Source organism: Lynx canadensis, chromosome A2, assembly GCF_007474595.2.
Source record: "Lynx canadensis isolate LIC74 chromosome A2, mLynCan4.pri.v2, whole genome shotgun sequence".
In the NCBI taxonomy this organism is placed as follows: domain Eukaryota; kingdom Metazoa; phylum Chordata; class Mammalia; order Carnivora; family Felidae; genus Lynx; species Lynx canadensis.
Genome location: NC_044304.2, coordinates 4,027,955 through 4,053,185, shown reverse-complemented (window position 1 = coordinate 4,053,185; position 25,231 = coordinate 4,027,955). Strand labels below are relative to the sequence as shown.

The 25,231-nt window shown below is 60.0% G+C and overlaps 4 protein-coding genes across 11 annotated transcripts in view; 2 read left to right on the top strand and 2 right to left on the bottom strand.

Moving 5' to 3' along the window:
• The window catches only part of RANBP3 (RAN binding protein 3), a 55,833-nt gene extending 51,308 nt beyond the window's left edge, over window positions 1-4,525 (top strand). For all 7 annotated transcript variants that reach the window (XM_030292845.1, XM_030292835.1, XM_030292829.1 and 4 more), the window contains 4 exons: window positions 1,005-1,125; window positions 2,251-2,393; window positions 2,856-3,036; window positions 3,143-4,525. In XM_030292845.1, the coding sequence (XP_030148705.1) occupies window positions 1,005-1,125; window positions 2,251-2,393; window positions 2,856-3,036; window positions 3,143-3,186 (489 nt within the window). In that variant the 3' untranslated portion in view covers window positions 3,187-4,525. The remainder of the gene's footprint in view (window positions 1-1,004; window positions 1,126-2,250; window positions 2,394-2,855; window positions 3,037-3,142) is intronic.
• On the bottom strand, window positions 4,454-8,989 carry CAPS (calcyphosine). 2 transcript variants are annotated; one of them, XM_030292947.1, is made up of 5 exons: window positions 6,035-8,989; window positions 5,838-5,941; window positions 5,587-5,764; window positions 5,260-5,466; window positions 4,454-5,186 (listed from the first exon to the last, which is right to left on the bottom strand). In XM_030292947.1, exons 2-5 carry the CDS (start codon window positions 5,915-5,917, stop codon window positions 5,085-5,087), a joined length of 567 nt encoding a protein of 188 aa, XP_030148807.1. In that variant the 5' UTR covers window positions 5,918-5,941; window positions 6,035-8,989; the 3' UTR covers window positions 4,454-5,084. The 2 variants fall into 2 exon arrangements, with proteins under 2 accessions (XP_030148807.1, XP_030148816.1); XM_030292956.1 differs by having other exon boundaries at window positions 5,260-5,451; window positions 5,838-8,989.
• Window positions 8,990-8,996: 7 nt separating this feature from the next.
• VMAC (vimentin type intermediate filament associated coiled-coil protein) lies at window positions 8,997-11,016 on the bottom strand. The gene is made up of 2 exons (XM_030292969.1): window positions 10,803-11,016; window positions 8,997-9,569 (listed from the first exon to the last, which is right to left on the bottom strand). Exons 1-2 carry the CDS (start codon window positions 10,991-10,993, stop codon window positions 9,251-9,253), a joined length of 510 nt encoding a protein of 169 aa, XP_030148829.1. The 5' UTR covers window positions 10,994-11,016; the 3' UTR covers window positions 8,997-9,250.
• Window positions 11,017-12,072: 1,056 nt separating this feature from the next.
• On the top strand, window positions 12,073-18,197 carry NDUFA11 (NADH:ubiquinone oxidoreductase subunit A11). The gene is made up of 4 exons (XM_030292978.1): window positions 12,073-12,246; window positions 16,355-16,447; window positions 16,540-16,662; window positions 18,016-18,197. The coding sequence occupies exons 1-4, from the start codon at window positions 12,150-12,152 to the stop codon at window positions 18,126-18,128; spliced, it is 426 nt and encodes a 141-aa protein (XP_030148838.1). The 5' UTR covers window positions 12,073-12,149; the 3' UTR covers window positions 18,129-18,197.
• Window positions 18,198-25,231: the final 7,034 nt, after the last annotated feature.

Genomic DNA, 25,231 nt, shown 5'->3' with positions numbered 1-25,231 from the left:
ACCACTATCAAAATAGAACATTTTTGCCCCCAAAAAAGAAACTTCATATCGGTTAGCAGTCAGCCCTCCCATCCCCTCCCCAGCCCCGGCCCCCACGAGCCCCCTGCCTGTCCGTGGATGGGCCTGTTCTGGACGTTTCACACACGTGGACTCACACCCTGTGTGGCCTCTCGTGTCTGGTTCCCTCCCTGAGCGTCGTGTGTTCAGGGTCCGTCCCCGGGGCGGTAGGTGTGGGCGCCTCGCTCCTGCTCGTGGCCGAGGGACGTGCCCGTGCCTGGTGGACGTTTAGGTTGTTTCTGCTTTTTAGCTGTTACGAACTGTGCTACCGTGAACGTGTATACAGGCTCACGTGTGAAGATACGTGTCATTTCTCTAAAACCCTGGGCCATGCGGTAGCTCCACCTTTGACATTTTGAAGAACCGTTTTCTGCAGCGGCCATGCCATTTTTCATCCCACCAGCCGCGTGCAAGGCTTCCGGTTTCTCCACACCCTCCCCAGTGCCTGCCACCCTCCTAGCAGGGGCGAAGTGGTACCCCATTGTGGTTTTTATCTTTATTTCCTTAGTGATTTTTTTTTTTTTTTTACTTTATTTTTATTCACTGAGAGAGCATGAGCAGGGGAAGGGGCAGAGAGAGAATCCCAGGCGGGTTCCACGCTGTCAGCACAGAGCCCAACGTGGGGCTCCCATCTCACAAACCGTGACATCCTAAGCTGACAGAATCAAGAGCCGGATGCTTAACCGACTGAGCCACCCAGGTGCCCCGACCTTAGTGATTTTTTTAATGTTTCTCTGAAAATGTAGACTTCGTCTTCGCCGGAGAACAGGAAAAAAAAGAAAAACTGGCCAAGGGCTATGTGACCCGCTCCCCCGCCCCCAGGCCATAGTTTGCTGACCTCTGCCTGCTAGTTCACTCGGTAGATTGGAGGCTCTGGGGAATTTGTCCACACCGGTGTCCACCCCCGCCGGGGCCCTGCTCACCCAGAGGGCTGCCCTGTGTTCCAGATCCAGTGTAAGCTGTTTGTCTTTGACAAGGCCTCACAGTCGTGGGTGGAAAGAGGCCGGGGGCTGCTCAGACTCAACGACATGGCGTCAACTGACGATGGGACACTACAGTCCCGACTAGGTGAGCCGTGGAGGGGGCCTGGGGTGGTGCAGTGGTCCCCACGCCCAGAAGGGCAAGATCCCAGGGCGGATCCCCACGGGAGAGCCCCTGGCACCCACACCCCGTGGCCTGCAGGCCCAGGCCTGATCCCAAGGCTCTCGCAGCCAGCTCTTCCGCGACTCCCCTCTTTGTGGGTGTGAAAGTAGACAAGAGTACTTAGCAACTTTCGAACTTGTTTTCTAATAGTAAAAGGGCCGGTTGCTTTATGGTGCAAAAAGGAAAAGGAAATCAAACGGTAACTTCAGTCACCCCGTACGGCTGTTGATCCTCATCACAGACCTTCCTTCCCCCAGCCCGTCCCAAGCGCTCCACCTGCCTCGGAGGTGGGCCCGTTGGGCGCAGAGGGCTCGGGGAGTGGACTTGGGGGAGTCTGGTCACTAGGAGCCCAGGACCCCACCCTGCAGCCTCCCTGCGCTGGCCCGAGCTGCTCCGTCTGGTGGGGAGGGGTGGGCTGACAGGAAGACAAGCCGTCGCCATGTCTGCAGGGTCAGGGCACATGCGGGGAGGGTGGGCTCTGGTAGAGCCGGCAGGCGGACAGTGGCCTTGGGCCTGCTGCAGGTAGAATGGGGTGGTTCTTCCAGAGAAGGAAGGTCTGTAGCCTCTTTTTTCTTCACCATGTATCACCTTCTGTCTCTGTCTCCCTCCTGGTGGAAGCTCTGAGCAGCAGTTGGCCTCGGTCTTTTTTCTCAGAAAGCCACAGGGTCGGGGCTGGGGCTGCCCTGAGAATCGGGCCGGTCAGGGGTCCCCTAAAAAAGTGCCCGCGCCCAGCCCGCGGTTGTCCCTATTGGGCCTCACCTCCCCCTAATCCTCCCCTTCCCCAAGGGAGCCATCGTCCTGGCGCCTGCTGGGAGGACCGACGGAACCCTCCACGCAGTGGATATGGTGGCCTCTTGGCCCACCCGTGGCCATGGGGGAGCTAGGGAGTCCAGGGCTGGCCTGGCGCGTGGGGGGCTGCGGCTCAGCGGACCTCGAGGGGATTGTGGGATTTCACCCCTGTGATGTTTTCGTTCCGGGTTGTGTCTGCTCTCCTCGCCGGCTGTGGGGTGGGGGTCAGGGGCCGGGGCTGAGTGGCCTTGCTGGTTGCAGTGATGCGGACCCAGGGCAGCTTGCGGCTGATCCTCAACACCAAGCTGTGGGCCCAGATGCAGATTGACAAGGCCAGTGAAAAGAGCATACGCATCACAGCCATGGACACCGAGGACCAGGGCGTGAAGGTTTTCCTGATCTCAGTGAGTAGCCCTGGGGACGGGGTGGGATGCCGCTGACCTCTTGGGGAAAGGAGCTGCCAGACGGCGCCCTGGACGAGGGCCGTGCCCTCCTGCACCCCCACAGAAGGGAGGTTCCCGGGCGCACCCAGTCGGCGCACCGCAGGGCCGCACTAAGCGCCGCCCCTCTGCGGGGCGCCCTGTGGTCCAGGGGGCCCGTGGGGTGGCCTGCAGGCCAGCCAGTGTCCAGAAGGAGCGGGTCGGGACAGATGGGTGGAAGAACGACCAGGGCAGCCCCGCAGCACGAGCACCAGCGCAGTGCAGCCGCAAGCTGTGCCAGCCCCTGGGGAGGACGGGCCCCGGGGCAGCAGGGGCTTCCGGCCGCTGTCCCTGAGTTTGTCCGCCCCGGACACAGCCTGGGGATGTGGTGGCAGCCAGCCCAACCCAGAGGCCTTACAACCCGCCGCCTCCCTCCGCCTCTCCCAGGCCAGTTCCAAGGACACGGGCCAGCTGTATGCGGCCCTGCACCACCGCATCCTGGCGCTGCGCAGCCGCGTGGAGCAGGAGCAGGAAGCCAAGATGCCTGCCCCCGAACCCGGGGCAGCCCCATCCAACGAGGACGACAGCGACGAGGACGTCCTGGCTCCATCAGGGGCCACCGGAGGCGGTGAGCTGGTGGTCCCCGCCCTGGAGGTTGTGGGGGGGCCTGACCGGAGGGAATGGGGCTGCATCCAGGGTGGGGACCTGACGGTGAGGCCGCTGCTTCCCAACAGGTGCTGGCGATGAAGGGGACGGGCAGACGGCCGGGAGCACATAGCGCCGGGAGCCGGCCGCCCGCGAGCCTGCTGCTTTGTCCGTCTGTCCGCCCGCCCGCCCCGCCCCGCCCCGCCGGCAGTGTTGAGGCGTGGGGCTCGGGAACCACACTCCCCGCTGGGTTGGCCACAGTTCGGATCCGCATGTCCCGTTCAGAAGCAGACTCGGGAACTGCCTGAATGTGGTTTGGGACACGAGACCTCATCATATTGATGAGCAAAACGAAAAAGAACATTTCTTCCCTCCCCTCCTTTGAATCGAAATGGCACATTAAGACTTGTCACGGCTTCTCACTGGGACTGGGACACCTTGTTTCTTCACCCCTCCCTCCTCGTGTCCCCGGCCTCTGTCGCCGCCGCCCACCCAGGCGGGTCTGTCCACACGAGCATAAACACTGGGCCTGCTGGACGCTTTGTTAACCACCATCTTTGTCTCCGGTTTCCCACCTTCTGATTTGGGGCTTATGTTTTTAGATCTTTTTTTTTTTCCCCGAAGCTTTGTGTTTGGTTTCTTAGGTTAAGACTCTCCTGTGCATCGATTGGGCACAGCTCCATCCTGGGCCACATCCTCCTCCTCCCTTTGCTCCTGGCCTCTGTGCTGGGGTGGGGGTCAGGCCCCCGCTTGTTCCCTACCCAGGGGTGCTTCAGGCCCAGTGCTGACGTGTTGAGGGGTTGGGCCCCAGACCTGGAGAGAGCTTACCTAGAAAAGGGTCGCTGGACCCTGGGAGGGTCCCCATGCACCTTCCTGCCTGTCCCCATCACGTCGGTCACCCGTCATCTGGCACCCAGGCGCAGAACTGCTTCCTGCCGCTGGCCATTCCTTGCCCAGCCCTGGACCTCACCGCCCCCAAGACCATCCAGGGCTGGGGTCCTCTGTGAGAGGCAGAGGGGGACCTTGGCAGGGCCTTCGAGGAGGGGGCAGGGGACTGGTTCCCGGCAACCGGCCATCCCCCACGGGAGCAGGCGCTACGCCCACCCCCCACCCTGGAGCGTGGCCAAGAGCCAGCCGGGCATCATGCACCTGGGAAGGCCTGTGAAGATGGTCCTGTGCACAGGGCTCCAAGGGATTTCAGAGGAAACTGCCCAGCCCTGCCCTCAGAGGGTGAGAAGGCCTCATCTGTGCAGCTACACCACCCACACCTCGGGTCGGTCGTGTGCAGCCTGAGCCTGAGCCATGGGAAGACACCAAAGGCCCTCCCAGCAGATCCGGTCACACTTCTCTGCTTTAAGCCTTAGCCAACTAGTGACAAGTAAAACCAGATAATGCCCATGTGTTTTGGAACATTTATGTAAGATTGTCATATGAAATGTATTTGGGAACTACATTAAAACTTTTAACTAAAACCCTGGCCTCCTGCATGCCCCAGGGGCCTCAGGAAGCCAGACAGCCTGGCCAAGAACAGCCTCCGGCTCCCGGGCCAGCCTGGCCCCTGCGCCCCACTGCACGTCCGGGCAGGTCACCACACTTGGCTGCCTTCCAAGACTGGCCGCCTCCGTGCTGAGCTTTGCTTTGTCCCCGGCCGTCTGGCTTCCCTGGGTGGGGGGCGGGGTGGGGGGGCACGCGCAGGGGCAGGGCGGAGGATTCACTGAGCAGAGACGGGAGGAAGCAGGGTGGGGGGCATCTGCAGTGGCTTTGTGAGGCCTGAGGTCAGCACAGCAGGGACAGGGATTCTGAGCCAGTGACCCATCCTTGGAACCTCTGTCCTCCTCCCACCCGATGGCCAAGCTGGGTCCTCTGAGACCCGGTCCGGCCGGTCCCGCAGCCTCAATCTTCCACATTCCTCCGTAGCCCCCCCACCCTGGGCGCTGTGCAGCTAGAAGCCCAGGTGAGAGGGGCCAGGGCTCGGGGGCCAGGGTGGGGGTCCTACACTACGATGGTGCTGGCTGGGTAAGCGTGTACTGCTCACAGCTGCCAGGCGCTGGTCATCATGGCCACAAACTCCTCATCTGTGTCCACGGAGGCGCTCACGCCGCTGTAGTAGTCCTGGAATTCAGCCAGAGTGACCTGGGGGCAGACGGGCTGTAAGTGGAGACCAGACACCGGGGTGGAGGGGGCAGGGGTATCCGGGGGCACCCACCTGCCCATCCTTCTCAGAGGAGTCGAAGTTGTCCAGGAAGCGGCGGAGGACCTCCTCCTCGGTCCGCTCCCCGCTTCGCACCTTGGGGTGGGCGCGGCCACTGTAGACCCCCCGGAGGTCGTCCACGGTCACCACGCCGTCCCCACTGCGGTCCAGCTTGGCAAACGCAGCTGCGATGACCGCCTCCCGGGCCTGGGACATGGGGGGCTGGGGAGGAGAAGGCAGTAACCGGGGGGCCCTCCGCCCACCAGGGCTCTCGGACATCCGGTGTCCGCACTGTCGTCCCAGGCAAGCCCACCCTCCAGACCGCGGGGCCCAGGGCCTCACCCGCAGTGCCCTCAGGAACTCCTCCAGGTCCAGCGTCCCACTGCCGTCACGGTCCCAGCGCCTGCACACACCCTCCGCCTCAGCTGCGTCCAGCACCAGCCCCAGCTCAGCCAGGCCCCGCTGGAGTTCCCCCGCGTCCAGGGATCGGCTCTTGTCCCGATCCAGGCGGCGGAAAAACCTGAGGGGCGGGGGACGGAGTTAGAAGGTAGTCTCTGGAGCTGGGGGTCGAGAAGGTTCAGGGGACAGCTCACCTAGCCAGGCCCTGGACGCCCGAGGCCCCTCGGGACAGACACTGTGCCCGGAGCTTCTCCACAGTGGCGTCCACATCCATGCTGGGTCAGGGCTGTCTGGGGAGCTGGATTGGAGAGAGCCGGAGGAAGGGCTCCCACTCTGCCGGCCGGGCTGTGGTCAGGTGCCGCAAGCCTGCCCCGGCCCACTACCTGCTCACCTGCCCTGCGTCTGTTCTGGAAGCCAGACAGCCACTCCTCTGGCTCCTGCCCACTTTGCCCAGCGCTGGCAACGCGTCCTGCCCAGCAGGACTGTTGCTAAGGGATGGTGGCTCAGGAGACTGGGAGGGGCCCCGGCTGTAACTCTCTCTGTGCCGGTGCCCCGTAGCCCTAGGCACACCCTGTGGAGCGGAGCGGCCGGGCCAAGAGGGACAGGGCAGTGCTCTCTCGGGCACCACTGCCCAGCCTCTGCTCTGCTCACTCCCAGCCTTGCAGTGCCCAGGTCTGGGATAAAGCCAGACCCAGGTGGGGAGTCGGGGGTCACCCTTCCTGGCTCTGAGAGGAAGGTCACTATTCCTGGCTAGAAGAAGGAGGGGTGGGCCACAGCCCTACAAGGACCAGGGTCCTGAATGGAGAGGGGCAAGGTCATGGCCGAGGAGGCTCAAGACCCAATTCCTGTGTGACCTGGAACAGGTTCCCTGCCCTCTCTGGGCTTTACCGGCCCCCTGCCCCTTTTCACAGGGCAGCAGCAGCCAAGGCTGCTGAGGGATCCAGGTTCAAAGGGGTTTGAGGTGGCCCAGGCCCACGTCCAGGTTTTCAGATCGATGTGCCTGAGCCAGGATACAGCAGCCCTACGATGTTTCAACATTGTCAGACAGAGAAGTTCCTGGTAGTTTTTTAGAGGCCAGTTGTGGTGTTTTTGTCGACGTGGGTCTTTTGGTGGTCGGTTTTCAGTGCTCAAACATCACCCAGTGGTCTTGCTCATAATAAGCTGGGGGAGCCAGGGGACTACGGCACCAAGCGACAAAGTGCCTCTGCCCCCCCCCCCCCCCCCGATGCCCGAGAAGAACCAAGGCCACCGTCGCGGAAGGCCTTCGATGGAGACTTTGGACACCTTTGCCAACTGAGAGCATTTCAAACCCACAGATGGGACTGAAAATGACTTTGGATTTCCCAGGACCTAAAACGTGGGCCCCGTTTGGGGACCCATCAGCTGCAGACACCCAGAGAGGTCATCAGAGGCTTTTCGAAGCCTGGACTCAGACACAGAACAACGGTGGTATCAGAAACCAATCCACAGAGAGCACGCGGCCCAGCACCATGGTTCGGGCCACAGCTGATGTAACGCTGTCAATTGTATGTGAAACTACAGCAAAAATTCTGGTGCCCTCCTGCGGTCCGTAATTGTTCGAGTAGGCAGAGAACTGCTGCATTGTGTTTTCCACGCGGGTTACAAAAATCACATTTTTTTCCCATAGAAAAATGTCAAATATTAACCACAGCCTTTTGTAACTCTGTTTTGGCACCGCTTCATCTTGAAGAGAATCAGAATCTCAACAATAACCCCCCAGAACGTGGAAGTGTTCCAGGTCCTCCCGACCCCGAGGCCCACACTGAGCCTCACTTTCCACATCTGTAAAATGGGGCGAGCCTGTGCCGCAAAGATTAGACACCAGCCCCCCGTGGCTGTAACCTGTGTCTCCCCGCCAGGCAGGACCCCACCCTGACCCCGGAACGGCACCCGGGCCACCCCTCCAGTCCCCACCCGGGAAGGAGGAAGGAGGAAGGACCAAGGCCAAGAAATCATTCAGTTTATTCTTGAGCTCAGACAGGCCTCGGCCTGCCTTTCCCTCATACGAGCAGCCCCCCCTTAGTCATCCTTAGAAAATGGGGCCATTGTTCCTACACTGAGGGGTCACTGTTAGACACCAGGCGGGCAGGCAGCACCATCCTGGGGGCTGGGGAAGGGACACCGACCTTTCCAGGCCAAAACAGGCCCTGCCCCTTGGCAGTTCTTGGTGTGAAATTCCCTGAGTAAGGAGGCGGGCAAATGGCTACCGTGGTACGGGGCTGGGCGCTTCATTCGGCTGGGCAGAGAAAGGCACAGGATTCCCTGGTTTGATTTAAAAACAAAAACAGGCACCCGGAATGTCTCTGGCCAAGAAGGGGCAGCAGGGAAATGAGATTTAAAAAAAAAAAGATTCTCTAGAAAATATAAAAAGGGGCCGGCTGCTTGCTACAAAAGCTAAACTGGCCAGGGGGCTCATCAGATGTGCTGGGGTTCGCTAACTCCCTTCAGGGCCCACGAACCCATCCTGTTCCTACGGAGGTCCCAGGAACCTCCTCCTGGTGATAACAGAAACCCTGCCCTCGAGTAGCTGACACTCTGGTGACAAGAAGTTCCATAGAGATAACAGAATGATGGGAATCACTTCGGATAAGGCACTCAGGGAAGACCCCTCTGAGGAGGTGACTTCTGAGCAAAGATCTGAGGGACAAGGAACTGGTCCTTGTGACATCTGGGGGAAGAATGTTCTAGGCAGAGGGAAGAGCCAGTGGGAAGTCCCTCAGGAAGGACTGTACCAAGAAAAGGTTGAGGGATGCCTGAGTTTTCCAGGGCAGCACAGCCTAGCTGCCAACATCTCACAATGTCTCACACGCACGCTCTGCCTTCTGGGCTAAAGGTTGACAGAAGGACAGAGTTAGGGGGAGAGAAAAATCTAGCATTAAAAATTTGTCTTCCTACAACCAGGGCAAAACGGCCCAAGTCTTGAGGTCCCCAATTCTGGAGTGGGATGAAGGATAAGAAAGAAAAAGCTTTAGCCTGGGACGAGAGGTGCTTCGGAAGGAACGGGGATCAGGGCAGGGGGAAAAGGTGGAGCAAAACTCGATGCCATCTGCCTCCACAAGCGACAGAGATGTCAGATGCTTCGGGGGCCGGACATCTGGCCCTAAGAGAGGCAAGAGAGCCAACTGGACCTCACACTTTGGCTGAAGAGGGTATCCCGGGCTCAGATCCAAGCAGGCGTGACCAAGACTGAAGCCAGAAATCCAGATTTTTGTGTAAACATTGCCAAATTTTCAGTAAGTCGACTGACTTAAAGTTTTGTTTAAAAACAAAAACAAGGGACACTTGACTGGCTCAGTGGGTAGAGCATGGCCTCTTGATCTCGGAGTTGGAAGTTCCAGCCCCACAAAGAGATTATTTAAAATCTTTAAGAAACGACAAGAGCAGAACAAAACCAAAAAACTCTCTGGGCTGCACATCTGCCTTTGGCCCACGGGCTGCCTGCTTGAAACCTACGACTTTTTAGCAGGTTTTGATGCTTGGAAAGGATTATGGCTGTGCCACGGGGCCCCCTCTCGGACACAGGTGACCCCTGAGGACACCACAGCAGTGGAAGTCCGTCTCCGTTGTGGGATCTGTGCTCTAGGGCTCACACGGTGGTCCCAAACACCGCAGGCTGCAGGTGGTTCCTGTCTTCCTCGTCCCCAGTGCTGTTGGCAAGGCCTGGACCGGGCCCACTGGGGGGTGGGTGGCCGGGGTCTCCAGTTGGCAAGGGCCCTAGGCGCTCGGCTTCGGCCAGGGCGGCCAGCAGCCCGGCCACGGGGGGCCGCCAACGGCAGATGTCCTGCAGCAGCTCGGCCCGGGGCTGCAGCTGCCCGATGAGCTCATTCCTCTGGCGCAGGGCGGCCTGCAGGCTGTGGACCGTGGCCTCGGAGGTCAGCAGCTGCTCCTGGAGAGCGGCAATCTCACTGGCAGGAAGGCAAGACAGGGCAGTTGTGGTACCAAGGGGACCAGAGATTCTTCTCCCTGCTCCCGACCTCGTGGGGGGCTCCCCATCACCATCAGGATAAAGGCCCTGCTCCTCGCCACTGCTTCAAGGCCCCCCTTGGCATGGACTGGATGTTTGTGTCCCCTCAAAACTCTTGGGCTGAATCCCTACCCACCCATCCCCAATGTGATGTATTTGGAGATGAAGCCTTTGGGACGTAAGTAAAATAAGATGACATTGTGAGGGTGGGGCCCTCGTAGAATTAGTGCCCTTGTAAGAAGAGACACCAGAGAGCTTGCTTGCTCTCTGCCGTGTGAGCACGCAGCGAAGACAGCAATCTGCAAGCCAGGAAGACAATCTGTCACCAGGAACTGAACCTATCAGTTGGACTTTCCAGCCCCCAGAACTGGGGGGGGGGGGGGGGGGGGGGGGGGGGGGAATCAGTTGTTTAAAGCCCCCCAGTCTCTGGTGTTCTGTAATGGCAACCAGAGCAGACTAACACTACCCTCATTGCTCCCCTGCAGGTCCCCTTTCCCCTACATCTTTTCCTATTTGTTTAGCTTAGATGGCCCCTCCTCCAGGAAGCCTTCCATCTGGGCCCCCTCAGAACCCTATGTGCCCTTCCATCACAACCCCAACCACCCCATTTTGTAACTGCTTAGTATGCTTGAGGGCTATGCTATGTAGGTCTCACTTAGGGGCTCTGGTGCGCCGAACCTGCCTGGCACATAGGTGCTCAGTAAAGATGAATGAATGGATCCAACCAGGTCCGAACCCTTTCCCACTTGGGCTCCAGACCTCCCTCCCCCCTGGGCGCTTGTCCCATCCCTTTCCATCCTCAGTGCCTCTTCAAAACTAGAGGGGCTCTTCAGAACTGCTGGTGTGATCCCATCCTCCTCTACTCCAAAACCTGTCATGGCTCCCAATACCTAAGGCGAGGTGGGTGATCCCCGCACCCCTGGAGAAGAGCCGATTTTGCCTTGTGGAAAAACGGGCTCCGTTTTAAGTTAGAAATCCACACTTGTGTGACACCCCTCAACTTTGCATGCCGGTGACTAGTTCGAGGTTTCTGGTGTTTGTTTTTTCAATTGCACCGGAAGTCCAGCCTACACGTGAATGTACACGGTTCCCGCGCCTCTCCTCCCTTTCCAGCCTCCGCTCTGCCTCCGCCCACGTCCTTCAAGAAGTCCACCTGGCCGGCCCCGGGCCTCACCAGTCCTTGGCGCGGCCCAGCTCCTCCAGCGCAGCGCGCAGCTGCTGGTCGTGGCGGGCCAGGCGCTCGGCCTGGGCGCTCACTGTGCGCTCCGCCGCGTCCAGCCGCGCCTCCAGCTCCGCCGCGCGCCGGTGCACAGCCGCCAGGTGCGCGTTCGCCTCGCGGATCTGCAGCGGCTGCGGCGCCGACATGGCCCCGGCGCCGTCCCGGACGGCCCGGAACCGGGCCCAGGCCCCGCCCCCAGCCCCAGTGGGCCACGCCCCCAGAGGCTCTCTCTGGACCGAGCGATTGGCCTCGGCCCGATGGGTCGCGCCCTCCTCAAACCCAAACGCCCTCAATGGTTTGGGCACCTCGAAACTCCGCCCCTGAGCCCGGCCTGGCTCTAAGATTGGCCAACGTCCTGACAAACCACGCCCCCAGGCGGGCCTGGTTCTCCTGCGGCCCGCCCAGTTCAGGCTTCCGCAACGGGATCGGCCACTCCTTCGAGACAGGCCCCGCCCCACTGAGAGGCCAACACTACGATTGGTCCGGGTCCTGCGGTCCAGAAAGCCTGACCACGCCCCGGGCTGCGAGTCTCTCGGAGCTACCCAAACGGCCACGGCCACGCCCCTTAGGCAACCGTACAGCTGCGGATTGGCCAAGTGCCCTTCAGGCAGTGTTTTCCCCCCCCCCCCCCCGGCTACGCCCCCCAAGTCTAGCGCGTACCTCCTCCGGCCCGGGGCTTGGACGAGCCAGCCGCAGGCAGGGCACAGGTGCTGTCCCGCTAAAATCCTAGCCCCGGTATCGTCATCTTCCGCCGCCCGCGAGTCTGGCCACGCCCCCAAACAGTCGCACGCGGTTCGGACTCTGCTTGGAGACCGGCCCAGGGCGTGATCACGCCCCCTTGCGGATTCTGGCGCTGGGAGTGGCCGCATTTCCGCTGTGCCCCGCCCCATAGTTACATCTTGCGCCTATCAAATGGAGTTCCGCCCCGCGCCCAAATACCCGTCATAGTCCCACCCCCAGATTAGGCCCCCACTCCGGGTCAAACCCTTCCTAACCTAGGCCCTTCTGAGTTGGGGCTAGCGAGATCTGCCTTCACTGATTCTGGCTGACTTCAGTTTCTCCCTCCAGAAATCGGCTGGGGGGTGCACGCGCGCCTCCTTTACGCCAGTCCCGACTCGGCGCTTGAGCGCCACCGGTGTCTGTGTTCTCGGTGCTCAATAAAGTTGCACGCTTGTTGTCGGCCCGTGCGCCCGAGAGGTTGCGCGCGCCGCCCAGGAAGTCTCGCGAGAACGAACGGCGGCGGCTGCCCTTGGGTGCGGGGAGACGGTCGGGTGTGCGGTGCGGGGCCAGGGGTTCGCGGTCATGGTGCAGACGCTTCTTCAGCAATACCGGGACATTCCCGATGGCACCGAGTGCCACCGCAAGACCTACGCCAGTACCACACTGAGTGGTGCCGCTGGTGAGCGCCGCCCGGGCCCCGAAGGCAGAGGGTGCCAGGAGGTCATGGAGTCGCTGGCGGCTGTCCGAGGGCGTCTTGGGGGGCTGGGGATCTCGCAGGTGGCGCGTGGTTGTCACCGGGGTGCCTGCGGTGGCCCTGGGACGCTGGGGAGCTCTTGTATGAGATAGATTTTGTAGGCGTGTCAGACTAATTCAGAGGGCGCAGGAAGTCCTAGGGGGTCTGGAGCTGGGTATCTCACGGGGTGACACGTGGGCGTCTTGGGAATGTCTGGGGAGGCCATGAGGGACTCTTGTGTGAAGGGGGTCCGGCAGGGTTGGAGGGCACTGGGAAGTGGTACCTGTGACAGGCTCTGGGGTCGTCAGAAGCTGTTCCCGGGTGCTGGGATTTAGGGGTTATTGTTGAAGCTGTCACCAGGCTCCGGGGAAGCCGTTGAGTGGGAGAGGGCCGTTATCGGGATCAAAGGAGCTGGGGATTCATGAGACTTAACAGGGTTAAGTTGAGGTTATTTGGGGGCGGGGGGGGGGGGTGGATCGTGGGTCATTATCCTGGAGGGGGATGAGGTTTTCTTAGGGTCCAGGAGAGTGGGATGTTTAGGGATATCTGAAGCTTTAATTGGGACCACCAGAGGGGTCGTAGGGGTGCCGAGATCATAGATGCGGCGGGTCAGGGGTACTATAAGGGTAGCCTTGGGAGGGCATAAGGGGATTCACAGCCCTAGCACTCCCTTGCAGGGGAGACCCCAGCGACTCGCCTCTTCCAGGGTCCCTTTTGATGCTCAGTCTCTCTGAGAACTAGTAGATAGGATGGTTTGGGCCACCTCCATGTCTCCAGCTCCTGAAACGAGACCTGGCAGAAGTTGAGTCTCCCCCAGGCTACCATTTTCTGCGTGTTTAGTGAGATCAGCGGTTATCGTGCCCATTTCTCAGAGATGGACACTGAAGGTCGGAGAGGTGTATTAACTTCCCTTCGGTCTTTTGGAGCCGGTGTGCAAATCCAGGTCTGCTGATCTGCTCCTGAGGGTGGCTGAGGCAAGGACTGTGCATGCAGGGTCCTTGTGGAGGGGTCTGAAGAGAGAGGGTCGAGGGGGAGTCCCTGCGGATGGGTTATGTGGAGTCTGCTCGAGTGGCGAGTCGTTGGGACGGTGGAGGTGCATGGCGGGATCTCTGGGGTCCTTGAGAGAGGGGTGGGCGGTGTGGGGTTGGGTCACTGTAGGGGGAGGTTATTGGGGCACATTTTTTTTTCTTTTTTTTTTTATTTGGGCACATTCTTTTTTTTTTTTTTTTTTTTTAACGTTTATTTATTTTTGGGACAGAGAGAGACAGAGCATGAACGGGGGAGGGGCAGAGAGAGAGGGAGACACAGAATCGGAAACAGGCTCCAGGCTCTGAGCCATCAGCCCAGAGCCTGACGCGGGGCTCGAACTCACGGACCGCGAGATCGTGACCTGGCTGAAGTCGGACGCTTAACCGACTGCGCCACCCAGGCGCCCCTATTTGGGCACATTCTTAAGGGGCGATGCTGACATTGCGGGAGGCCTGGCCGAACTTGGTGGAGGCTCATGGTTGTGTCTAAAGGAAAATTAAAGCAGGAGGGGTCGCCTGAAGGGCATGTGGGGCCTTCAGGGCGAAGATTTGGGGGATTTTGAACCTGAGAAAGATATAATGTTGGTGTTTGTGAATGGGAGTGCATGTGTTTGATCACAAATGCGCGGGCCTTGGGGGTGGACTGGAGTGTCAGGAGGCTTTTGGGGGAGACTGAGCACTTTCCAGGAGTGGGGTGCTGAGTGAGCCAGGAGCCTCTGGGGGAGGGGGGTTGCTGGAGGGTCTTTTAGGGAGGGTGGGTGGAAACCTTTGACAGGGGCCCCAGATCAGGCAGTGTGTGTGTGTGTGTGTGTGTGTGTGTGTGTGTGTGTGTTGCTCACTATGCCCGCCTGCGTATTCACACTGGCCAACTCCATGCAACATACGGGACTTGGCTTCTGGATCCTTCCTTACCTCACCCTCCCTCATTCCCTGCCTCCCCTCAGCTCTCACTGAGAGAACACTCTTGTGTCCCATCTGGCTTTCCTGAGATGGTGAGCCCCTGGAGAGTGAATGAATGAATGAATGAATGAAGGCACCGAGTAACTCTTCTTTTTTTTTAATGTTTATATTTTTTTTTTTTTGAGAGAGCAACAGAGCATGAGCGGGCGAGGTGCAGAGAGAGAGGGAGACACAGAATCCGAAACAGGCTCCAGGCTCCGAGCCATCTGCCCAGAGCCTGACGCGGGGCTCGAACTCACGGACCGCGAGATCGTGACCTGGCTGAAGTCGGACACTTAACCGACTGCGCCACCCAGGCGCCCCTATATTTTTTTTTTTGAGAGAGCAACAGAGCATGAGCGGGCGAGGGGCAGAGAGAGAGGGAGACACAGAATCCGAAACAGGCTCCAGGCCCTGAGCTGTCAGCACAGAGCCTGACGTGGGACTCGAACACACGAACCATGAGATCATGACCTGAGCTGAAGTCGGATGCTTAACCCACTGAGCCACCCAGACGCCCCTAGGCGTTCAGTAACTCTTTGGGATGGGTGATGGATGGATTAGGGTTCACAGTAACAGTGAATGAATGTATGAGTGAATGAAGGTACAGAGGAACCAAATGAATGAATGAGTGAACAAATGAATGAATGAATGAATGAATGAATGAATGTGGGCGCACAGTGAATGAATGAGTGTGTGCATTGTGTCTGGAGGTCACTGCTGGAGCAAGTGGGGGGTCAGGAAGGGGGCCTTCAGTGGGGTGATGGGGGGCCGTGGAAAGGTCTGAGTCATTACAGATCCTCATGTGCTGGGGATCACAGGACCTGGGGAGGGGGGGCTGTGGCAGGTCACCCGCCATGTTGGATGGTTGCTAGCAGAGAGTTGGGGCGGGGCAGTCTTTGACCCTGGGATAATCGGGGACAACTGGGTCACGCACTCCCAGTTCTAGGACTTCTGAGGGCTCCGGGGTGACGGGGGCACTGTCTGTGTGCGGCCTGGAATGTGAGCTGGCAAACAACAGTTCAGTTTTGCTGGGATGGGATAGGCTGGGCTGGCCCTGGGGGTCCCTATGGCAACTAGGCCAGGCTGGGGGTCTATAGGGAGAGGAGGGGTGTGTTGTCTGCCCTGAGCAGGGTCAGCTGGAAGTCGGGGAGCCCCGCGTTGGGCTGTTTCTGGTGACTCAGAGCCAGCCAGGTGGGCTTGGTCTGCCTCCCACCAAGGAGGATCTGGTGAGGGCAGCTGCCCAAGGGCTTGCCTTGGCCTCGCCCCAGACCCGCACACCAGCCCAGGCCAGTGTTTGCTCAGGATGCCCACGGACGGGGCCTCTGTCCTCACCACCCACCCACCGCTCAGCTCCAGGCCCGGCCCCCGGTGGGCCCCTCATGCATAAAAGCCAGTGTCGGGCAGGAGGCCGGGGCGACAGCAGAGATGGAAAAGCTGACCGGGTGGTGAGGCCGGGTGGGCGTGAGCGGCTGCCGAGCCAGCCAGGTGTGAGGGATGGCCCTAAGCCCAAGCCGCTAGCAGGGAGGGGGCCCCAGGGTGATGAGGGACAGGCCCAGGAGCCAGGTCTCTGCCAAGGAGGATTAGGCTGAGGAGCCCAGGGCCCCACAGGAGAGTGCAGCCTTGGACGGGAGTGGGGAGCAGGGCCTGTGGGGTGCAGCTGTGGTGTCTGTGCTGACCCTGGAGGCCAGGGAGCGGCCCAGCCACTTAGGCCCCAGGCCTGTTCTCCTGTCCATTGCACGCTGGGCCGGTGCGCCACGGAGGGTGAGGGGTCAGACCTTGCGGAGGGAGGCCTGGGGTGCAGAGGTGGGGCTGAGAGCCCAGGTTCTGGAACAGCAGACAGGGCTGGAATCCCACCTTGGCTGCTCAGCAGCTGTGGGGCCCCGGGTGAACCCCAGAACAGTCCCTTCCTGGGCAGGGGGGTTGGTTGGGGGGTTGCTAGGAGCCTCCTTGAGGGTGCTGTGGGGACAGAGGGACAGAGGATTTCTCTGATAGCAGGGGGGACTGCCCCCAGCCAGGGCCACGCCTCGCCTCGCCTCGGTGCCCAGGCCCTGGTGCCACACACCTCACCCGCTCTGGTCCCGCAGGCCTGATCTTCTCCGCCTACAGTGTCACGCTGCAGCCGCCAGATTCCTTCCTGGAGGGAGTGGCGAGGACAGGGCGATACACATTTACTGCAGGTAAGCGAGCCTTGGCTTCTCCTTGGGGGCCCTCCTGGCACTGGCCCCTGGGCCCTGACTCGGCGCCCGCCCCCCCGCTGCCACCCCGACAGCCGCCATCGGTGCCATATTTGGCCTCACCTCCTGCATCAGTGCCCAGGTCCGAGAGAAGCCCGACGACCCCCTCAACTACTTCATCGGAGGCTGTGCCGGAGGCCTGACCCTGGGAGCGCGCAGTGAGTGAGCCCCCCGCCCCTGACCTCCGCTGACCACCACCCCCCGTTCTGTCCTGGACCAGGGGCCGGCTGTGTGGAGTGCTCGCCCCAGCAGAGGAGAGGGGCTGCCCCAGGAAATCCTTCTGGGGCTTTTGACCCTCCGCCACCGGCCAGTTCAGTAATAGTAAGGGCAGCTGCTTCAGCACCTACCACATGTGTACCTGACCGAGCCCTTACACCCTCCTGTGGCTCCCTGCGACATTCAGCATGGCCCATAAGGCCCTGCACAATCTGCCCCGTCCCCTCCCTGCCCCCGCCTCCTCCCTCTTTCCCCTTTGCTCACTCTCTACGAGCCATGTGAGCCTCCTTGCTGGTCCTCCAAGCCAGGCCAGGTCCTGCCCCAGGGCCTTTGCATGTGCTCTGCCCCCTTCCTGGAGTGCTGTTCGCCCAGGTGTCAGCACAGCCCCCTCTGTGTATGATCTGGAACCCCCACTGCCCTCATTTCCATATCCCCTTCCTCTGCTGCAGCTTGTCAGAGAACACGAGGTCACTGTCTGTCTCTGCCACCACCCCACAAGCATAGAGAGGGTGCATGGTCCTTGTGTTGCTGTCCCTCTCCCAGCACCCAGAGCCCTGACTGACCAGACACCCGGCCCTCCAGGGGACTTCCACTCACCATCCCTTCTAGAGATGCAGGAAGGGAGGCTCAGAGAGGGGGCTTGGGTGGCCCGAGGTCACCTGGGAACCAGCAGAGGTGCCTCCCTAGTGGGAAGGCAGGCCGGGGCCCCACGCCAGCCTGGCACAGTGGAGCTGCCCAGGCCGGGAAGCAGACAGTGCTCTCTCCACCTCCCGTAGCCCTGGCCCACCAGCCTGCCAGTGCTTGGTGGAACGTTCCAGTCAGGCAGAGGGCAGGCACCGTGGAGGAAGGCCCATGCATCCTAGCCTTTGCTTTAAGACCTTGGGTAAGGTCGGGTTTGACGTGCACCCCCAGCCTGCCGTAGGGGTGAGCCCTGCATACAGCAAGCAGACCTCCCTCCCCAGCGACGGCTCTCGGGCAAGCAGGGGCATTCTGTCCCCTTCCGTTCCCAGTCCGCAGAGCAGGTACAGGGCCCGGGCCCTGTGGCCGGGGCACAGGCTGAGACTCGACAAAGCGCCGTCCCCTCCGCAGTCGGGTGCCCCACCCCCGGACCCGACAGCCTAGATCCCTTCTTGCCTCCGTTTCCGGGTTTCCGCGCACGTCTTCAAAGTCAAGGGGTCACGCGACTTAATCCTCAAGGAGCCCTCAGCCTCAAGGGAAGGACATGCTCTTGGGCCCCCTGGGTGGCTGCAGGTGAGCCCCACGCGCGACTGACGCCACCCTCCCGACTCTGGCAGCTCACAGCTATGGGATCGGAGCCGCCGCGTGCGCGTACATGGGCACGATCGCCGCGTTGGTCAAGATGGGCCAGCTGGAGGGCTGGAAGGTGTTTGCAGCACCCAAGGTGTGAGCCCCGCCGCCTCCCGGGTCCCCGGCCAGGTTGAAATGCGACGAGAAATAAATTCTGTGCATACTGGTGTGTGTGAGTCTCCCGCCCCTCCTCCCCTGGCGTCTGCGATGTAGCCCCGTCTCCGGAGGGCAGGGCGGCAGTGACACCCCAGCAGCAGCCCAGCAAGGGAGCAGGAGACACGGCATCTGGGTTTGTTCTGACAGGGCCCACGGCGCCAGCTGGGCCCTAAACACAGGGCATCTGGGGGTGGGAGCTGGGCACCACCACCCACGGCCCCCCCTGTGCCCCCCCACACAGGTCACGGGCCATCCCCTCTCTGGGCACCATGGGGGGGACACACCCAGGGCCCACGCACAGCCTGACTCCAAATTCCTTGGCATTGGAGCGGAGCACCCCAGACGGGCTGACCCAGGAGCTTTGTCTCCATGTGACAGGTGGGTGACAGGCCACCAGGAGCCTGCAAAGCAGGGGCGCATGGCAGGAACGAGAGAAAAGAATCCTGATCCTCGCCCGCCGCCGCCTGTCAGGCCCAGTGATTTAGGCAGCTGCAGAATGTTGGCACGGCCCTGGCCCCCCGCTCTCCGCAGGCCTGGGTCTGGCTCTGCTTCCTGGCAGCCGGAAAGGGAGGCTTGCTCCAACATGTCAAGGTGGACCATAAATTAGGGCTCTCGGGGCCCTACCCCGGGGAGCAGGGGTATGCACGGGCAGCGATTGGGTCCTGGCGGGGTCTGGGCCCTGAGTCCCCCTCCTTGCCCGTATCTGGCCCCGTCCCTCCCGCTTTCTCTCCAGCCCACCCTGGTGCCAACATGGTTGGAAGCCAGACTTGGAGCCTTGCTTTCCTCTGTCCACCCCCGGGTAGTCACTCAGCCAGGTGTTGGGCAGCTAAAATTCGTGTGCAGAGCCCAGGCCCTGCTGGCATTGCCACCGCTGTTCTGTCATTACCCCGCAGCCACTCTGGGTCTCCTGCCAGAGTGGGCACAGGCACCAGCCCAGGGGTGCGTCCGGGCCTGAGAAAGGCTGGAGGCTGCCCCCACCCGTGGGCCGGGAGAAGGGGGGCCTGCCGAGCCCTGAGAGCACTCTGGGGTCCCAGACCCGTGTCAGAGTCCCAGCTCGCGGTTCTTCACTGGGTCTGTCCTCCGTGGCAAGCGGGGGCGACAGGGTCCCTCCCTCAGCAGTGTTCAGGGGCAACGGAGTAACTTAGTTTCCAAGGACCTGGTGCTGCCGGTAGAGCCTGTGGTCACTGAGGGCTGGACCAGGGGGACCTGGTCAGGGCCGTGCCTTTGGTGACTTCTCAGCCGCCTGGGCCTCCCCTCCCTGTACATCCTTCCTCAGTCCCCTGGCTCTTTGCGAAGCCCAAGCCCCAGAGGGAAAGGGAAGACTCCCGGCCAGCCAGTCCCTTCCTACCTCCCAGCCTCAGTTTCCCCTTTAGTCGGCTCAGACCAGGGCTGTGCTCGGCACCTACTCAGCCCTCTCTGGGCTGGCTGGCCGGCTGCCAGGGCCCCCAGAATGGAGCAGGAGAGAGCAGCTGCCTGCGGGGCTCCAGGGAGCCCCCAAACCCAGACCCCCTTGCCCATAAACATTTATGAGGCTGTGAGGGACTGACTTCATCCTGCCCCCCACACAGACCCCATGGGGATGGCCCTTGTTTATAGCATCCAGCCCCCCGCCCCCTCCCCAACACACACCTTTGCCTGGGACACCACCTCCCGCCCCAGCAGCCCCCGCCCGGGGCAGTGAAGGACCTTTCCAGAGAAGAGCGGTCCCCCGCCCCCATCCCAAGCTAGATGAAGCCATTTCCAGCCCCAAGCAGTCTGGTCTGGAACCGAGAACTCAGAAAGGGCCTGGGGGCGAGGGGGGTGGAGGGAGAGTCTGAAGATCCAAGGATGAAGAGGTCCTGTGAGATGTGCGCGAGAGGGAAGGGCGTTCTGCGCAGATGGCAGCCTGATCCGCAGGCGGCACGGCCAGTGCGTGATCAAGGAGGGGGTCGTGTTCCCACCAGGGCAGACCTCTGGGGCAGTGGGACACACACTCCCCAAAGACCCCCTCCCTGCAGGCACACCGCCCAGTGGGAGCAAGTCTGCAAGGGCTGCCTCAGCCCCGCAGGCTCAGCCGGGGGTCTTGGCCAAGAAACCGGGAGCGGCTTCAATGAGACAAAGGAGCCTGCGAGAGCCTCTCCCAGCCGCCGCCGGGAAGGCTCCGTTGGCACTCTTAGCCCATCTAATCCTTGCAGCAGCCCTCAGAGGGAGCTCTCACTGGTCCTGTTTTACAGATGAGGAAACCGAGGCCCAGAGAGCAGGCCCGGCTCACAGCAGGCACGTGGCGTTAGTTCTGTGGTTATTACGAGCCGTCGTTGGGCAACGTGTCTCCGAAACACTTCCCAAGCGGTCGTGATTGGGGTACAAGCAACCCAGTGGGACAAGGCCAAGTGATCTCAAAAGCAACACTCCCCACCAATTCCTTTAAAAAGCTATGTTGGTGGGGCGCCTGGGTGGCTCAGTCGGTTGAGCGTCCGACCTCAGCTCGCGCCATGATCTCGTGTTCTGTGGGTTCGAGCCCCACGTCGGGCTCTGTGCTGACAGCTCAGAGCCTGGAGCCGGCTTCGGATTCTGTGTCTCCTTCTCTCTCTGCCCCTCCACCGCTCATGCTCTCTCTGTCAAAAATAAATAAAACATGGGGCGCCTGGGTGGCGCAGTCGGTTAAGCGTCCGACTTCAGCCAGGTCACGATCTCGTGGTCCGTGAGTTCGAGCCCCGCGTCGGGCTCTGGGCTGATGGCTCAGAGCCTGGAGCCTGTTTCCGATTCTGTGTCTCCCTCTCTCTCTGCCCCTCCCCCATTCATGCTCTGTCTCTCTCTGTCCCAAAAATAAATAAACATTGAAAAAAAAAATTTAAAAAAATAAAAAATAAAAAAATAAAAAAAAATAAATAAATAAAACATAAAAAAAATAATAATTTAAAAAGCTATGTTGGATGTGGGCTGCTGGGGGTGCCTTTTGGTCCGGGGTGGGACATACCAGTCTATCTTTTGAGAGGGGCCCATAGGGCCTGAGGGGCTAATTCTTTCTTCCTCTCACCCCTTTGTGAGTCCACAGTCTTTTTTGTTTGTTTGTTTTTAATAATTTATTTATCAGCGGGGAGAGCGCAGGCAGGCCAACAGCAGTGAGCCTGATGCAGGGCTTGAACTCACGAACTGAGAGATCATGACCCGGGCTGAAGTCTGACGCTCAACCGACTGAGCCCCCCAGGTGCCAGAGTCTGCAGTCTCGAGATCCACTCTGGATCTCCAGGACCCCAAGCAGGGGCCAGCCCCCATCATCACCCTCCTGCAACAGCACACTGTCCTCCCCCCACAAAGCAGCCACCAGAGGGTGGCCATGAGCATCCCAGTCCTACCCTCTGCCCACAGTCCTCCAGGGCTCCCACCTCCCTCAGAGTCAAAGTCTGAGGCCCACAAGGCCCTGCGTGACCTGCCTGTCCCCTCCCTACCTTCCCCTCCTCCCTCTCCTTGCCCGCTCTGCTCGCTGTTCCTGCAACACGCCAGGCCCAGGGCTGCCCCAGGACCATTGCTCTGCTGTGCCGTCTGCCTGGAACCCTCTTCCCCCACGTGTCCCCACAGCTACCCCCTCACTTCCTTCGGTTCTCAGCTCAAATGTTACCTCCTCACTGAGGCCTCCCCGAATCCCCACACACACTTTACCCTCTTCTAGTCTTTGCCCATAGTACTTCGAAGCTTCTAGATCCCACATCATCATCATCATCATCATCATCATCATCACCACGTGTATTGTTTAATGGGCTGTGTATCTCCTTGAGGGACTTATCCTGGCTGTCACACCCTTGGGTCAACAACCAGCCTAGGAACACAGCAGGACTCCATAAGTATGTGGCCCAGCCCTGCTTCCTGAGTGCCAGCCCTGGTCAAGGTTCCATTCACTACACCCCCATTCGATGACAGCTGTGGGGGGCGGGGCAAGAGAAACCATCCATACCCAAATCTCAAGTCAAGACTCGAAATTCACTTACACGTATTGACTGAGAACCTACGTGTGCCATGCACGGTCTGGGGCCTGGGTGGGGGTCACATCAACCAACAACACCAATGACCTCGCTCCTTGCCGGGGGGGGCCCGAAGCCTGGTCTTGAAGGGAAAAAAGAGGAAAAGAGCAGTTTTTTTAAATGAGCAAACAGGCAAGCATGTTTTACACAGAACTGTACTCGAGAGAGAGAGAGAGATCATGCTGACACAAAAAGCAGGAAGGCGGGGGGAGGTCCCTTTAGCTAAGGGTGCTCAGGGAGCTCCCAGAAGAAAGCAGCCCTTGGGGTGCTGTGGAGGAAGGGTATTCCAGGCAGAGGGAACAGAGAGGGTGGAGGTCCTGAGGCTGGGTCGAGCCCGGTGCACTGCCCCAGCAACAGCTAGGAGGCCATGCAGCAGGGGGCGATGCACCATGGGATCGTCGTGAAGGGAGGAGAGGGGCCAAAGTCAGGTCATGTTTCCCAGGTGGGACACAGCAAGTCAAGGCAGAGATTGCCGTCCAGGGGGTCCTGCCTCCTAGGATACCAGGAAATCCGTCCTGCCATTTCTCTCGTCCTGGCAAAGACCCCACCCAGAGCCACGCCCGCCCATGTGAACACACCCAAAAGGGCTGCCCTGGGAGGGGGGGGCCTGAGCCCTGAATGCCTTGGGGCATCAGACAGCTGTGCCCACAGGTCCTCATCATGGAGGGGCGGGTGGGGATCTTCCGACTGGGTTCTGGTGGGGAGCCTCAGCCAATGTCCCCACCTCAAAGCCTAAAGCCAGGCTGGTCCCCTCACTTCAGGGGTTTCGAAGTCAGGGGCAGAACTTGCCCCCCCTCAAACCCCTGTCTGGCTTGACATCTAGGGCTCAGAACACAGCAGAGCCCCCCCAGTTCTGTGGATACAAGGCAGCCACAGCCAGAGGGTGGCTTTGCTGGTGGGGAAACTGAGGCACAGAACAGTCGCCACCCCCCGAGACGTCTCGCAGTTCCCCTGCAGTTATCCCTCGCCCTTTACTCTGGTCCTCCTCGGATTGGGCAGCTCCCAGCCCCGTGTGGGGTCCCTCCTCAGAGCCAGCCAAGCGGCCTGGGGGCTTCACGGAGGGCTGGGTGGTCGGCCCCAGCTCAGCCCCAGCTCAGCCCCTCTCTCGCACCTCCAGGAGCCCCGCTGGGCTCTAAGCATTCCCTGAACCGGGGGAGGAAAGGTGTGAGCCAGGGCAAGGCTCTGGGGGGAACCAGACAGGCGGGCGGGAGGGCTCTCAGCCCAGTTGGAGGGGAGACCCATGGCCCGGCCTAAAGTTCTCCCTCCTTTCTGAGAAACCCATCCAAATGCTTTTATTTTACTATCCCCCCCCCCCCAGCAGCCTTGCTAAAACATACTCTACAGTTTCTTTTTTTCAATAGGTAAAACCGACAGAGACCACAGAATTTACAATATGCCAAAGGGTGTTCCAAAAACATACCTCTCTCCCCAGCCGCCACCCCCCCCCCACACACACACCCTGCCGCCCTCCCCAGAGGCCGCCAGCCGGGTTTCTGGTTTCTCCTTCCAGCAATGTTCCCTGCCGAGGCAAACGTGTCTGTAAATTTTCTTTTCCTCCCCCAGCGAGTAGGTTGCTCCGCCCCTGCTGTTTCGTAGACCCGAGTCTGGTTCCCTGATGGTAGCACATCTTGGATTTCGTCCTGCACAGTAAAGACTCGGGCGTCTTGCTTTTAACGGCTGCATAATATTTCATCCTGTGACTACATCGTCATCCCCTTCAAAGGACATTCCTTGCTTCCCAGGTTTTTGCTACTGGCCCTAGTGCAGAGTTCAAGGAGCGCCTGTTACGTGTACGTTTTGCATGTTGGTGAATACAGCCGCCCGCTTCCCGAACTTGTTTAAATTAACGAACTTTCTTTTCTAGAGCGGCTTTAAGTTTGCAGAAGAAGCCAGTAGAGGGCAGGGAGTTCCTCTCTACCAACTCCCCTCCCACAAGCACACACAGCACACACAGTGGCCCTTTTTGCAGTCTTGCATTACTGTGATACCTTTGTTACAACTCATGGACCTGTATTGATACGTTGTTATAAACGAAAGTTCACAGTGGACAGGTGGTTCCCTGGTGGTGATGTGCATGCATTCATTGGGTCTGGCCAAATGCATCATGGCAGGTAGCCACCTTCGCGGGATCACGCAGCGTCGTCTCACTGCCCCCCCCCCCAGATCGTCCGGGCTCTGTCCCTTCATCCTTTCCCACCCGCCCCCCGCCACGGCAGACACTGACCTTTTCACTGTCTGCACAGCTTTGCTTTTCCAGAATGTCACAGGGTTGGAATCATACAGTGTGTAGCCTTTTCAGGCCGACTGCCTTCTAGGGATAGGCATGTAAGTTTCCTCCGCGCCTTTTTGTGGCTCAATGGCTCGTTTCTTTTTAGCGTTGAATGACATTCCGTTGTCTGGATGTCTCACAGTTTGCCCACTCGCCTACGGAAGGACGTTCCGGGTTGCTTCCGAGTTTTGACAATTACGACTGAGGCTGCCATAAACATCCGTGTGCAGGTTTTTGCGTGGACATAAGCTTTCAACTCCTTCGGGTAAATACCGGGGTGGGGTGTGCAGTTGCTGGATCGGATGGTAAGAGCACGTTTAGTTTTCTGAGAAACCTCCAAAAATGCCTTCCAAAGGGGCCGGGCCATTTTGCATCCCTACCAGCAGTGAAGAAACGTCGCTCTGCGTCCTTGCCAGCATTTGGGGTTGTCAGAGCTCCAGATCTTGGCCGTCGCAATAGGTGTGTGCAGCGGTATCTTGTCTAAATGTTTAAATAACCATTTGCGGGGGAGCCCGGGTGACTCAGCGGGTCAAGCGTCCGACTTCGGCTCAGGTCGTGATCTCACGGCGCCTGAGTTCGAGCCCCGCGTCGGGCTCTGTGCTGACAGCTCAGAGCCTGGAGCCCACTTTGGATTCTGTGTCTCCCTTTCTCCCTCGCTCACGCTCTGTCTGTCTCTCTCTCTCTCTCAAAAACGAATAAACGTTACAAAAAAATTTTTAATAAATAAATAATCATTTGCTGATGCCTCCTTCCGGGAGCCAGGCACGGTCCCGATACCTT